Consider the following 14,529-nt stretch of genomic DNA (forward strand, 5'->3'; position numbering starts at 1 on the left):
CAGAAATAAAGAAGGAACCCCAGGTTCCAAACAGCAAGCGCTAATACTTTCTATTTAAAAGCAACTAGGGAAGAACACTCCCAAAAGCAAACCACGACCCCCACCCCCGCCGTGAATGGTCTGTGGATCCCGGAGCCAGGTCCCGCTTGGGTACCACTCGGCAGGGGGTTCCGCTTTCATCCTTCTCCCACCGTCCCGGAGGCGGGATGGGGCGGGGGCTGTGGCTCGGCGGTGCCAGGGAGGAGCCGCCCGCCCGCCCAGGAGAGGAGGCGTCTCTGGCCTCGGAGCCGCCCCCTCCCACCGCCGGAGAACAAACGGGATATTCAGCCGTGGCCTGCGGCTGCCAGAGCAACTCCTCAGGGGAAATTAAGCGTCGAGTCAGACGGCACCGTGATCGCCTTTATAAGCGCCCCACCCGCCCGCCGCGCACACCCGGATACCTGGGCTGCCGCGGCGCTGCGAGCGCGAGCCAGGGAGAGCCAGCCGGGCCGTGCGCGAGCGGGGCCGGGGCTCATGCGCGTGTGAGCCCGGGTGTGCGCCGGCCTGGGTGCGGACCGGTGCGAGCACCGGCGTGCGCGCCGGGGTGGGGCGAGCCCCGCGTCTCCACCGGCCATGAGGGGCGCGGGCGCCTGGGCCCCGCTCTGCCTGCTGCTGGCCGCCGCCGCCCAGCCCTCGCGGCAGCAGCCCCCGGAGAGGTAACGCGACCCCCGCCCGGGCCCCCTCTCCTTTCCTCCCCTCCCTCCATCCCTGCAGCGTCGCCCGCTGCTGCACTCCATCCGCTTCGGGGCGCCCGGGGACGCAGCGCGGGACCCTGCGCTCACCCGGGCCCAGGCGCCCCCGCGTGGGCCGCTCCCGGGACCCCAGGACCCGGCGACCCCGGGAGCACGCCTGCCCGCAGGGCTCCCTCCTGCGCCTCCGCTCGGCCCGTCGGTTGGCCCGCAGCTGGCCCGGCCACCACGTGGCGGGGCTTAATCTGACCTGCGTCTCCTCTCCCCGAGGGTTTCTGCGGGCGGAGGGAAGCTTTAGGGCCCAAACGTGTGGACTCTGGTTTACATCTCTTGTCTTCCCCCGGGGAGGCTTCGCCCAGAGACGGAAGCCAAGGGAAACAAGCCGAGTCGCGCAGCGCCCAGGGAGCCGCTCCCGGAAAGTTAACTCTTTGGCAGCCTCCGAGCTACGGGACGGCCCCAGGACCTGGGTTGGCCAACTTTGGCATCTCCCCTTACACCTCCATCACCGTCAAACCTCCCTTTTCAATAAGAGGGTCTGCCAATGGCCAACGATTTTCAGAAAAGGGAAGGAGAACTAGGCATCTCTCCAAACCTAGGAAATTAAAACTTTTTTATATTGATCAATTGCTTGTCTTTCTTTAAAACCATGCTCCCCACACGGTCTAGCTGTCACCCTCTCTCTCCCCCCCACCCCCCAGTTAAATTTTCCATTTACCATTTTCCTATAAGATCTTACCACTACGTGGAGGACTTGATTGCAGATGGATGGATGGATAAATAGATCTTGTGTGATTATGATGGAGACAGATGGCAGCTGTACTGAGTGTTTTATCAGGCTATAATTTAAATATTCTAAGAGCAAGTATTTCAAATCCCTTATATGGTGCAGGTATTGATTAATCGGTATTAACTTTATCCATATTAATAGGCTACACCTTTCTGAAGTTGACATTAGATTGTAAGGCCATGTTTCAAATTAAGTTTCTTTTCCTCTTTTGTTTTCCCAGACCTGTTTTCACATGTGGTGGCATTCTTACTGGAGAGTCTGGATTTATTGGCAGCGAAGGTTTTCCTGGAGTGTACCCTCCGAATAGCAAATGTACTTGGAAAATCACAGTAAGCATTTTTTTAAGGGTTTTCTCCTGGAAGTGGGTCTTGGAAACGGTGGAAGGCTGCTGCTGGTGTCAGGTGTCTGGTGTCAGGTTTTGGGTTAGGGGCAAATGCCTGAAATAGTGAAATGCTGGATTTACCTCAACTATTTGGGAGACTTTTATTAATAGAACTAGTGGTGTCTTGCATTAGTGATTAGAAAGGGCACAAGATAATGCTTGAAGGAATCAATTCTTAAAGCAGATGTGTTTCTGAAAACCCAGCTTGACCCAGTTGAGTTTCATAGATTCAAAATTAAGGCTATTTTCAGTCAAAGGCCTGATGTAATGACTTGTAGAAACTGTTTGTTGCCTGTGCCTTGCATAAATGTCTCCCAGGAGGAAATGGAAGATCAAAGATCTTCTGCTTTATACTCGTTAGGTGAAAAAAGGGAAAGGAAAAAGAAGAAAAAATCCTGCTTAATGTCCTTGACTTGAAACCACCGCTACAGGCAATGTAAGAAATAGAGAAGAATAATACCCGGCGGGGGCGAGGGGGGTCGCTAAATGTCACAGTCCAATAAAATGCCCCTGCTGGTTGGGAATGGCATAGATGATGTTGAGTCAACATAAGAAGTCAGATTTAGAGGCAGCCAGCTTAAAAAAAAAGACTGGAGTTAGAGTCAGCTAGATTGAGTCATCCTTCCAGTCAGGACAGTAGTGACTGCTATCTTCTTCATGGTTGTTGTTTGGTCATTGAATACATTGGCTTACTGAGAGCTTCATTCGGTCAGATTACGCCACCCACAGATTAGGATTTTTTCGAGTAGCTGCCTCTTGTTGAGCAGTTACTGTGTGCCAGGCACTCTGCCAAGTGGTTAACAAGCATAATCTCACTGAATCCTTGAGATCACTCTGAGAAAGTTGCTATTGTTTGGTAAATCCAACTCTATGTAAAGTGAAACCTATTTTGTAATGAGGCATTCCCACCAAGAAGGTCATTTGACAGGCAGATATGAGGGGTCCCCCTCCTTACTATAAAACTTGGCTCCTCTATGCATTGATGCTCTCCTATAAAATATTAACTATCTGATGAACTGGTACCGATTTCATTATGTTATTGCAAGACATGGGGCCAGGAGAGAATCAGTCATAGAGAATAGCTTTGAAATCTTGGTATTTAGCGTAAATGTGAAATAAGGCTCCGAAACAAACATGTAACTTGGTATTCATATTATAGTTGTGTTTCAGTTGTCATTAAATGGCTATAAGTTAAAAATGATCCAAGGAGATTAATGACTGAGAGGCATCATGTGCCTAACAAGCAGAAATTCATGGTTGACCACGTGTTTTGGGTATCGTGGGCGTTGTTGGTGTGGCAGCAAACTTTGATGTCCAGTGAAGGTTTTCCTTGGTAAAGGAGTGGTGTGCCTCCAGAGAGGCCTGACTGCCTCATTCTTAGCGTGGGAGCAGGGAAGTGTAATGGATGCTTCGTTCAGATGCGCTGTAATGATGAGGCATGGGTAAGGCATGTGAGCTCAGCAGTCAGACTTCCCTGGATTCAAATTCTTGTTCCATTACTCATAAGCTGTGTGACCAGGATTTCTCTTCTTTAAACCTCAGGATTGTGAAGATAAGATGAGATAACACATGTAAAGCCCTTCGGCTCAGTGCCTGGGATATAATAAGTGTTTAATAAATGTTAGCCATCACTGTTATTTTCATTATCCTCGTTATTGCTGGCGTGGAATTGTCCTTCCTTCTGCTCCATAGGCAATATGGCAGATCACTGCCACCACCCCTCCTCATTAGCCAAGCTGGGCTTGGCATCAGCTCAGAACAACTCAGACTTTTACGAACAATCTACTTTGTCATCTATATCTAGGAAGACCTTATTTTTGTGCTTGAGTTCTACTGTAATCTTACTGGACAGATTCTATGTGAGTTAGGACTAGGTCAGCTTCCAGTAAGAGACCCAAAATAGCAATGGCTCCAACAGAAATTTGGTTCTCTCTCACAAAATAAATCTGGAGGTAAGCATTCCAGGATTGGCATGGCAGCTTCACAATCACTGGACACCCAGTATCTTTCTCTCTCCCTGCTCTGCCACCCTTAGCATGCCACCTCATTGTCCAAGATGACTGCTCAAGTTCCAGCCACCATGTTCATGTTCCAGTGAACAAAAAGGAGGAGAAGGGCTTATATTCTCCCCTTAAGGACATTGTGCAGGATTACATGCAACTTGCTGCTTACATTTCATTGGCTAGTTCTTAGTTACGTGGCCACTTCTAGCTATAAGGAAGCTAAGAAATGAATGTTTCATTTCAGGCATCAGTAGGCTCTACTAACACTAAAATTTAAGTCTTCTATCACTGTGGAAAGAAGGAGAAACTAGCAGGCGACAAGCAGTCTCTGTGACATATTTATTTGTGGTTTGCCCAGGCTGCCTGAACTAATGTTCATGAAGTTGAGTAACAAATGCCAGCCTTTTTTGAAAAAAATATATTTTTAGAAAGCATAGGTAATGCAGAAGACAGGGCTGCATAATTTGCTTTTCAAATTTCAAAAGCTGTATAATTTTCAAGCGTAGCCAGATGAGTTTGTTCTATTTCAAGGGGCTGCCTCTCTTATATTGCATATGAGTAGCTACCAAGAACTTCCAGAGGCGCCCAGTACATTCTCCTTGTTATAATTACAGCCTCAGCAGAATGTTCACAAAGGCCTCGCATATTCTCAAGGTCTCGCTTTGACAACTTCTTCATTTCTTTGTATTTCACAAGGAATGGAGCTAATTCATTTGTAAAAATCTTCGTAGTCTTTCTTCATGCTCCTCTGGTTTGTCCAGGTAGCAGAAGAGAGCTCGCCAGCTCCTCTAATTCCTGGGGGAGAGAGGAGGAGGTGAACTGTGGCAGAGCTAAAGCCGGTAGCCCTGAGTCTCGTTCATTCACAAATATGTGTTGAGTGCTGGGTACTGTTGGGGTTACGACAGCGAACACGGCAGCCAACTCCTTGCCCTCACACAGCTGGCATTCTACTTTGGGGAGACAGGCAATTAATGTTTAAACAAACAAGGAGACGAGAAAATATCAAGTAATGATAAATGCATTGTGAAAAGAAAATAGATACTACTTCACACACATTAGGATGGCTATAATCAAAATAGGCATGTTGGAAAGATGTGGAAAAATTGGAACCCTTGTGTGTTGCGAGTGGGAATGTAAAATGGTGCCGCTGCTGTGGAGAACAGTATGGTGATTTCTCAAGAAATTAAACGTAGAAGTCCCTTAAAAAGAAAGGGAATTCTGACACATGCTACAACATGGATGAACCTTGAAGACATCATACTAAGTGAAATAAGCCAGCCACAAAAGAACAAATATTGTATGATTCCACTTATATGAAACACTTAGAGTAGTCAACAAATTCATAGAGACACAAAGTAGAATGGTGGTTGCCAGGGGGTCGGGGGAGTGGGAGTTAGTATTTAATGGGTACAAAGTTTCAGTTGGGGAAGGTGAAAAGGTCTGGAGATGGATGATCGTGATGATTGCACAACAATATGAATGTACTTAATGCCACTGAACTGTACACTTAAAAATGGTTAAAATGGTAAATTTTATGTTATGTATATTTTATCACAATAAAGATATTTTAAAAATAAAAGCAGTGGAATATTGTGTAATTCCACTTACATGAAATGTTCAGAAAAGACAAATCTGTAGAGATGGAAAGTAGGTTAGTGGTCGCCTGGGCCAAGAGATAGGTATGGGGAGTGACTGTGAATGGTCGTGAGGAATCTTACTGAGAGGAGGGAAATGTTTTAAAACTGACTTATAGTGATGGTTGTACAACTTGGCATACTTACTAAAAATCATTGACTCGTGCACTTGAAATGGGTGAGTTTTATAATATGTAAAATATACCTTAAGAAAATTGTTAAAAAAAAAAAAAACCCACACACACAACATAGTGGTGGGATGGAGAGTAGTGTGAAGCTATATCACCTCCACTCTGAGGAGGTGACATTTAAGCTGAGGCCTGAGTGATAAGGAGCCAACCTTGTGAAAGTCTGAGGAAGAGCATTTTAGGCAGAGGGACCAGCAAGTGCAAAGGTCCTGGGATGCAAAGAAGCCTGATTTGTCTGAAGAACAGCAGGACGTCAGTGTGGCTGGAACAGAATGAGCAAGGGGGACAATGGGAGAGAAGAAGTAAACAAGATGAGCCGGGCCTGTAGGCCACGGTGAGGAGTTTGAATTTTATTTTGAGTAGGAAGCCACTGGAGAATCTCAAGCAGAGGAATGAGAGTATCTGATTTTGAAAGGTCTTTCTGGCTGCTCTGTGGAGGGTGACTTGTAGGGAGTTAAGAATGGAGGCAGAGAGACAAGTAGGAAGCTCCTATGGTATCCAGGAGAGAGAAAATGGTGGAGTGGACAAGGGTGGTCACAAAGGAGATGAACAAGCGTGGAATCTTCTGCCTGAAGCAGTTGTCTCAACAGTTCTGAATGCAGCTAGGGGGTGGTACACCAGCCAAGAGGCCAGAGGCACCAGGCTGGACCTTGGTTGGCAGCCGCTCCAGACTGGACTGTGCTCTGGCCCCATCCAAGGCAGGCTCTTAAGGGCTTTCCCAAAGCGGGTGGATCCAATCCATTTTTCTGCTCCTGCAGTCAGTAAACCAAGAACAGAGTGCCCACTGGGTGTTGCAAAATCACTTTTACTAAAACATCACAGAGACCTGTCAAGATGAAAGAGTCTCAGAGTAGCCCTCAAACTCGAGTTCCTGTAGCTGCAGAGAAATACCCTGCATGAGCTCACCTGCCTCTCATTCTGTTCTTCTGGACTGGAGGTGTGTCCTGCGAGGTGGCTTCACCACCAAGTTGTTTTTATAAACTATCAGTGGGGGAATGGGGAAGTCAAATTTTAGCATCTGTGTGCTTTGAGAAAGGTGAATGCTGGTCATCACAACCAGACTTTCTAGCCAATTGTATTGGGCTTGCTGGTATGGAAGAACACCGTGCGCATTGGAAATTTAGATTTGCCCTTATAGTACTTTACATTTGTTATAGCAATTTCTTAGACAGCTGCACTATCCAATACACAGCTGACATTGGCTATTCAAATTTAAATGAAAAATTCAGTTCCTCAGTCACACTAGCTACATTTCAAGTGCTCAGTAGCCATGTGTAGATAGTGATTTGCATACTGGACAGTGTATAATATGAATATTTCCATCATCACAAAAATTTCCTTTGGACAGTGCTGTTCTGGAGAATCTTGGAGGTTAATTTAGTCATGTAAAGATATGTTGAGGACGAACGTGCTGCATGCTGCTTAGTTGTACTTCTGCTCTGCAAATGGGGAGGCTGACACTTGTTCGTGTAGTGTTGAAGCTGTGACGGGAACTCAGCCTCTTGACTCAGCTTTACCTTTCTGGCCACCAACTCTTGGTGACCGCAACTAGTCTTAGCTTTTACTAATTAATTTTCCTGAGTATGTTCTCAAAAATGTATGACTAGAGATGAAATCAGAGAATTTGAGGGTTAAGAAATTGTTAAATATTTTATAATCCATGATGGGGTTGAACATTTCTTAGTTTCCTGTAAGAGTTGATTTTCGGAACTGCAACCTAAGGGGCATCTGCATAAAAAACCTAGTCTTCGTATGGGGGAGAGGAGGAGTTAAGTGTGATTTGACAGCCAGGGTACATATAAGACTTTGGAAAACAGTGGCTGGTCTTCTTCTAAGTGGGTGTGGAAGGACAACAGGATTGAGTTGAGGCAAAAGTCACCCGAATTGATTTAAGGATGAGAACCAGTGACTCCACCTGTCCCCAAGCCCTGCAACAAGACATGAAACTGCAAGGATTGACATCCCACCACCTGGACCTCCCTATCAGTGGTCCTCCTGCTGGGGACACGTGTCCAAAGGGCAAGACTATGTGAGGAAACAGTAAGAGATCTCTGAGATCCTTAAAGGAAGTCAGGGAGAGTGGACCATCGTCAGCTAGCACACAGCCAGTGTGATGTGGTTCTGAAGCTGGGTACCTGAGGGTTACTGTAGGTATTCAATAAGCAATTTGCTGTTTTCCTATTTAACTTGAGGGGTGACTCGAGTCTGGAGGATTTGTGAGCTTGTTTTGCAGAAGGAAGAGAGTGCCTTTGGGGAGGCTGTGATCACCGGATGGCATGCCCCCAGTAGCCATTGCAGATTGCCCAGGGACTTATCAGGAGTGACCCCTTTGTTTCTCGAAGCTCTTCCGGCCAAGCCCCTTAGCTCTATAAAACCCCCTGCTCTTGTGAACTCGAATTTGAGCGAACCCAAGCTCCCACCTTCTGGTTTTGGCCAATTTGAATAAATCTTTCTCCATCTCCAAGCACCGTTTGGCTTACTGCACATCTGGCACACAAATTTGAGATTAAGAGGTTTGGTAACAGTTCACTGCTACATAGGCCAGATGCATTTACAGAGAGCCCACCAGACACAGTGTGAGGTGCTGGAGACACACAGATGAATACGTAGGAGATGTGAGCATGGGGGGCTGCCTGTGATGATGTGTTCCCCAGGCTCTTAGTAGGAGACAGATAAGGCCCAACAAGCACGCAGGCACAAAGATCACCATTCCATAATGGCGTCATTGCAAATTGGCAAATTGCCAATACTTCTCTTCCTTGATTTTTCTCATCCATAATTTGTTCATTTTATTATCCCATAATAGAATTAGAGATTCATATTGATGACTTTACACAGTTTTTTAAAAAAGAAAAATAGGCATTAGTAGCAAAATAATACCTTGTGAAAGCAACTCTGTTCAGAGTCTGACTTGGGCTACATATGGTGTGGCCAGCTGAGTGGGACCAGCTGAACCTTTGTTCATAGCAACCATGCAAATTAGAGGAAACTTGAAGCCTGGAAACTTCTGGGAATTCTCCTGGAATAGGTAGGTAGGAATTATTATTTTAAATTGGTTCCTGAAGTTAAACTAAATATCGCATCTGAATGTGTTAGGCAGTTGCTGTTATTATCTGACAAAAACGGCAATTGGTATGCAGATATTGGTGAAAATGATTTTGTTCTTAGATTTAAAGCTGGCCATAATTTACAAAACAGTTGTTAAAATGAGATAATCAATGCATATGGTCCTATTGTTATAAATCACTATTGAGATTCCAAGGTATTTGTCTATTATTTATATCTCTTCTTTATTCCCCCCCAGATTTAAAGGTACTGAAATTAGAGAGCCAATTATTGAGGGTTTCAGTTATTATTTTCAGCATAAATTGGGCTTGGGGAAAATCAGCAAAAGTTTGAGCAGTTAAAAATTTGGTATTGGCTACTCAGCCATAAAAAAAGACAAATAGTCCCATTCGCAACAACATGGATGGACCTTGAGGGTGTTATGTTAAGCAAAATAAGCCAGACAGAGAAAGACAAACACTGTACGATTTCACTCATATGTGGAAAATAAACTAACACATGGACAAAGAGAACAGATTAGTGGTCACCAGAGGGTAAAGAGGTTGGGGGTGGGCATAAGGGGTAAAGGGGCACATTTATATGCTGACTGACAAATAATAATGTACAACTGAAATTTCACAATGTTATAAACTATTATGACCTCAAAAAAAGTTTGGTATTAGAGGTCCCCTTAACTCTGAAGTAAATAATGTGGAGGGGTCAGAAAGTCACAACTCTTTGCCGGAAAGGGGAGGAGAATTATAGAAATGAATAGAATCAGTCCCATTTAAGCTGACAGTATATGGCAAAATTTTCCTTATTAAGCTAATTCATGCAGAAGAAAAAAAGCATAAATTAGCATATGTAGAAATCTTTAGATTCCCCAGGTAATGCGTGTGTTATTGTTTTGATAACTACCTATTTTTTCTATTCTGCTGGAATTAAATATACTAGCTGTTATACAGATTGTGGATCTAAAATAATAATATATGGTTTTCAGCATACCTTCAAGTATATTGTATCATTTTATTTCTTTTACATCCAATTCTGTGATGTCAGTAGGATATGTCGATTTCACAAGGGGGGAAACTGAGGTCTAAAGAACTTGTATCTTGCCTGATATGGATCGTCATGCTTGCATATGGTATAAAGAGACTAGCACAGAATTTTCTGACTTAGTAATACAAATGCACTATTATGCACTTATTTAGCAAATAAACAAACATTCACTCAATACTTATTGAGCACCTACTATGTACTAAGCATTGGGTTGGGCCCTGGCGGTAAAAAGACAAGGCATAGTTTCCGTCCTCAGGGAGTTTGTAATCTGGTAGGGAGTAGTTAGACAAGAGAATCAGTAGCAGTTACATGTGTAAATAGATATGTTGCTCACTGTAAGTTGTTTAAGTTTTGATAATTTGGAATGAGGCTTATTTACATTTTTTTAAATTATTGAACATCTTAGATTATTTAAGATGAAAATAATTATTGCCTCATGGAAGGAGTAAAAGATGTTGTGGCCCAGTTTACATCTGCACTACTCTAAGACTTGAGAAATTGTTACTGTGTCCTTTGTTTGGCATCACAGGGCTATTTTACGAGGCGTGCCTCCATATAGCCAAATATGCCATAAGCAATTATGTAAAGGCATTTCTGTACCGTTGAGATGGAGCAGATTTTGTTACTAGTGTATGTTAAAGTCATCATACTGAATTCATCCTCCCAAAGCCTGATTAAATTTCAGTGGCACTCACATTTAGTTTAAAGAATGGTAGATTAAACATGAGATTGGGTTTCTCTTCCCAGTCACCTTCATGTGGCTTCATGAGAAGAAAGTCAGCAGCAGTGGGGCTTGGAGTTGTGTGAAAATTGAAACATACAGTGCTGTTCTAGTAAGATCAGTGCTGGGTATATGATTTGAGAAAACAAATACTACTGTTGTGAATTTAGACAGGAACTCAACATTTAAGTCACTTAATTATACCTAAGGGGATAGCAGGGCATTCTAAAATTACTGTAACCATTATTTGCCTGGCATAACCACAGAAGGACAGATAGGGGAATGGAATTTTGGCCTTAAGCACATGTTTCCTGGCTTTAAACTACATGTAGGATTTCGAATTATATAGAGACTTAAATTCCAATCTTAACTATGGTTTTTTTTTTTAATGTGCATATACATCTGTTGGACTAGGCTCGGTTATTTCAGCTGCCTGAATAGTAATTTAACCCAGTGCTTGACTTAATATGATTTACATCTGATTCCTGAGTAAAGCTGAGTATAATTGACAGGGAGGGTCTGGTCCCCAAGCCTGAGGGCCGTGTGCATGGGATAAGAGCTCTGTAGCTGGTTTTATTTGTTTTCTCTTGGTTTTAGTTAAGAGAGTATAATTCTGAGACTTCGTGAGTCTTATGACACTTAAACTGTCCCAGTTAGGTTTCAGTTGATGAAAGTAGAAGAATTAAAACATTTTCCTTGCTGCCTTAAATCCTGGGAAGCAGGGAGAATATAAATCCTGAATAAATAAGCAAGTAGGAGACATTTTTCCCACTGGGACCTCAGTCCAATTTTTCTAAATTTGTGTACTTTTCTGCTTGCTTTTAAGAGTTTCTGTTGCTTGTTTTTGTTTTATTTTTCTTTGCTGTTTCACATGGAAATCAAATATGTTTTTCTTGATTGAAAACCTGATGTTTTATGAATGTGCTTGTTTGTACTGCTTGTATTTTTAGTGTGGTGCTCAGCAGATGCCTGAGAAAGGGCTTAATGAGGAGAGAAGAAAATAAGAAACCATGGAAATGAAGTCTTCATTGGGTATTTCTTTTTTCTGAAAGAGATTCTCTTTAATAATATATTAATGAGCAACAAAGTCATTCTTTCCTGAGACATCACTATAATAATGGAGCACAAAGATAACACATTTAAAACTGCTCTATTACAAAGCAATATGAATTGAGAAGGCATTAAAAAGAGATAAAACACTCAGAAAGCATTTTTAGGAATGTATTATTAAAAAGACTGATGGAATTACTTTGACATTCCTTGCCCACCTCCAGAGTTCAATTTATGATGTGAAATCACGGGCAAATTTGAATTGTTCCATACAGTTGCAGCTTCCTTAAAATCAGATACTGACAGTAAAAAAAGAGAGTGGTCTCATTTGTTGGTTGCTTTATGCTGGAGATCAGAGAAGCATTTAGAGGCTCCTAATTTTAAGGGTTTCTCTTTTTTTTTTTCACACTGTTCTACTTAGAGTTAGGAGTGTTCCTGTGGATAGTTGCTGGTCCATGTTCCTTGCACAGCAAAGTTTTACGTGTATAGATTACTGTTCCTTGATCCCACGAAAAATGCAATGACTACCTTCAACTTACACGGTTGCACATTATAATTTAGCAGCTTTATCAACAGCGGCAATAGCTCTTTGGGGTACTCTTGAATTCTTACTCTGGGAACTTGGGAGAATAGAAGTGTTTTTTTCAGATATATTATTTGTTAGATCATGAGAGTCAATATGGCAAGTCTCCAGAAAACCAATACAAACATCTAAAAATAAATGGAACACCCACAGAAAAGTGGGAGTGCTAATTGAAGCTGCACAAGCCCTACCACTAAATATCACCTCTCTTTCGCCACCTCACCCCCGAGACACTCCTGAGCCCTAGGTGTGAAATATAGTGTTTCCCAAAATGTGGAGGGAGGGAGAGACCATTTAGTCAGAGATGGGCTGTTCCATGGACCAGGCTGACAAGAAGAAGGGCACAGAGAAGCCAGTGGAGTTTTTATTGCTCCTGACTGCTCCTAGAAATGAATTGATGGGAGTCTGATTGCTAGCCAGAGACTTTCTAAAAGCCCTGGGCTACGACTGATCTTCTCCGAAGAAATCATAATTCATTAATTCGTTAAAACTACTTTAAAAGTACCTACCAGAGATCAGGTGCTGGGCTGGGCACCGAGACTGCAATGATTGGAAAACCACATCCTGGGACAGGGCTGGGGGAGGTAAGGAGGCTCTCAGTAGTCAGAGAGATGTCCCAGAAATGAATAACAATGGCACAAGGTGACAAAGTTCATGGTGGAGGGTTGGATGTGTGGCACTACTCAGGACTAGAAGGATGGACATTGGAGAGTCATACTGACATACTGATCAGCCATTTACTAGGTATGTGATGCAGTTTCCAGAACTTTCTGAAGTTGGTATCGTGGTCAGACCTGCCTTGTAAGGGTGATGTGAGGATTGAAGGGAGGTAGTAGATGAAGGGCCCTTGGCACAGTGCTGGGTACAAGCAAGCACTCAATAAATGGTGGTGGTGATTTTTTTTTTTTACCTCTCTTCCAGGGCTGTAATAAGGCATAAAAGTGCGGTGTTTGTGTAAAACTTGTCTACCAGCCAGTGCATTTCAAGCTGGATGGTAATCCCTTTGGGGCATGGCTAGCTCCCATTGGAAATACCCATTCCTACTCACTATGTCCTTTCTTCATTTAAAATATGATCTTTCATAAGACTTTGTCCACAGAAGCTCTTCCAAACTTTCCCTGCTTCTCCTCAAGCCACGTCCCCTCAACCAGCTACCTCCCACCCCAGCCCCAACTGAAGTGCCCCTTAACTTTGGAAACTAGGGTGTTTAGAAGCAGAAAAAGGATTGTCAGTTAAAAATTGCAAATAATTTTCTGTCTTTAGAGATGGAGACCTTAATTCACCTTTGGAGCTCAAATCACCAGAATAGTCACCTAGTTATACAAATTAAGTAATGAATTTATTCATTTATTCCTAATAGAGACAGCCCATGATATAGTGGTTAAGAGTGGAGTTTCTGGAGCCAGACTGCCTGGGTTCAAAAACCAGCTCCACTATTGTGGTGGTGAGTCTCCAAAAATGACCCCTCAATAACCACACCTCCTGGTATTCATGCCTTTTTCTTGAACCCTCAAGCGTTGAATCTGGGCTGACCCTATGAAACAGATAGAATGGGGCAGAAGTGACACTATGTGACTTCTGGGACTGGGGCATAAGAAATGTTAAAGCTTTTGCCTCAGTCTCTTAAAACATGCACTCTGGGGGAAGCCAGCTGCCCTGTAAGGAGCACCGTGCTGGGAGGAAGCCCAAGCTATCCATGTAGAGAGGCTTCATAGAGAGAGAGAGAGATGCCCTGACAGCCCCCAGTCTTTCCAGTCTTCCCAGCTGAGACGCCAGACATGTGAGTGAAGAAGTCATCTTGGAGGACCAGCCCAGTTAAGCCTTCAGATGACTTAAACCCTAGCTGGTAACTGAGAGAATTGCATGAGAGAATTCAAGCAAGAACGACCCAGCTGAGACCAGTGAACTCACAGAACCATAAGAAATAAGAGTACACTATTGTTTTAAGCCACTAAATTTTGGGGTAGTTTGTTATGCAGCAATAAGTTACCAAAACAATTACTTACTAGCTGTATGACCTTGTAAGTTAACCTCTGTGTACCCCAGTTGCCTCATCTATAAAATGTGGCTAATAATACTCCCTACCTCATAGGATCACTTTGGGGATTAAATGAGTTATTGCATGTACGGTATTAAGAATAGTGCCTAGCATCTGGTAAATAGTCAAAAAATAGTATTCATTCATGAAATATTTATTGGATAATTCTTATGTGTCAGGCCCTGTTTTACATTCTGGGGCTACAATAGCGAAGGTCCTTGCACTGATGGTGTTTACATTCTAGAGGGGAAGAGAGACAGTAAAATGGAGCACAAAGTGTAAGGTGGGAATAAGTGCCGTGAAGACAGTAA

General features: G+C 43.4%; 1 protein-coding gene across 1 annotated transcript in view; it reads left to right on the forward strand.

Annotated features, from left to right (window-relative positions):
• Nucleotides 1-317: 317 nt before the first annotated feature.
• The window catches only part of PCOLCE2 (procollagen C-endopeptidase enhancer 2), a 69,443-nt gene continuing 55,231 nt past the window's right edge, over nucleotides 318-14,529 (forward strand). The window contains exons 1-2 of the mRNA XM_058551520.1: nucleotides 318-695; nucleotides 1,736-1,844. Of these exons, the coding sequence (XP_058407503.1) occupies nucleotides 613-695; nucleotides 1,736-1,844 (192 nt within the window). The 5' untranslated portion in view covers nucleotides 318-612. The remainder of the gene's footprint in view (nucleotides 696-1,735; nucleotides 1,845-14,529) is intronic.

Source organism: Diceros bicornis, chromosome 2 (genome assembly GCF_020826845.1).
Source record: "Diceros bicornis minor isolate mBicDic1 chromosome 2, mDicBic1.mat.cur, whole genome shotgun sequence".
NCBI classification, from domain to species: domain Eukaryota; kingdom Metazoa; phylum Chordata; class Mammalia; order Perissodactyla; family Rhinocerotidae; genus Diceros; species Diceros bicornis.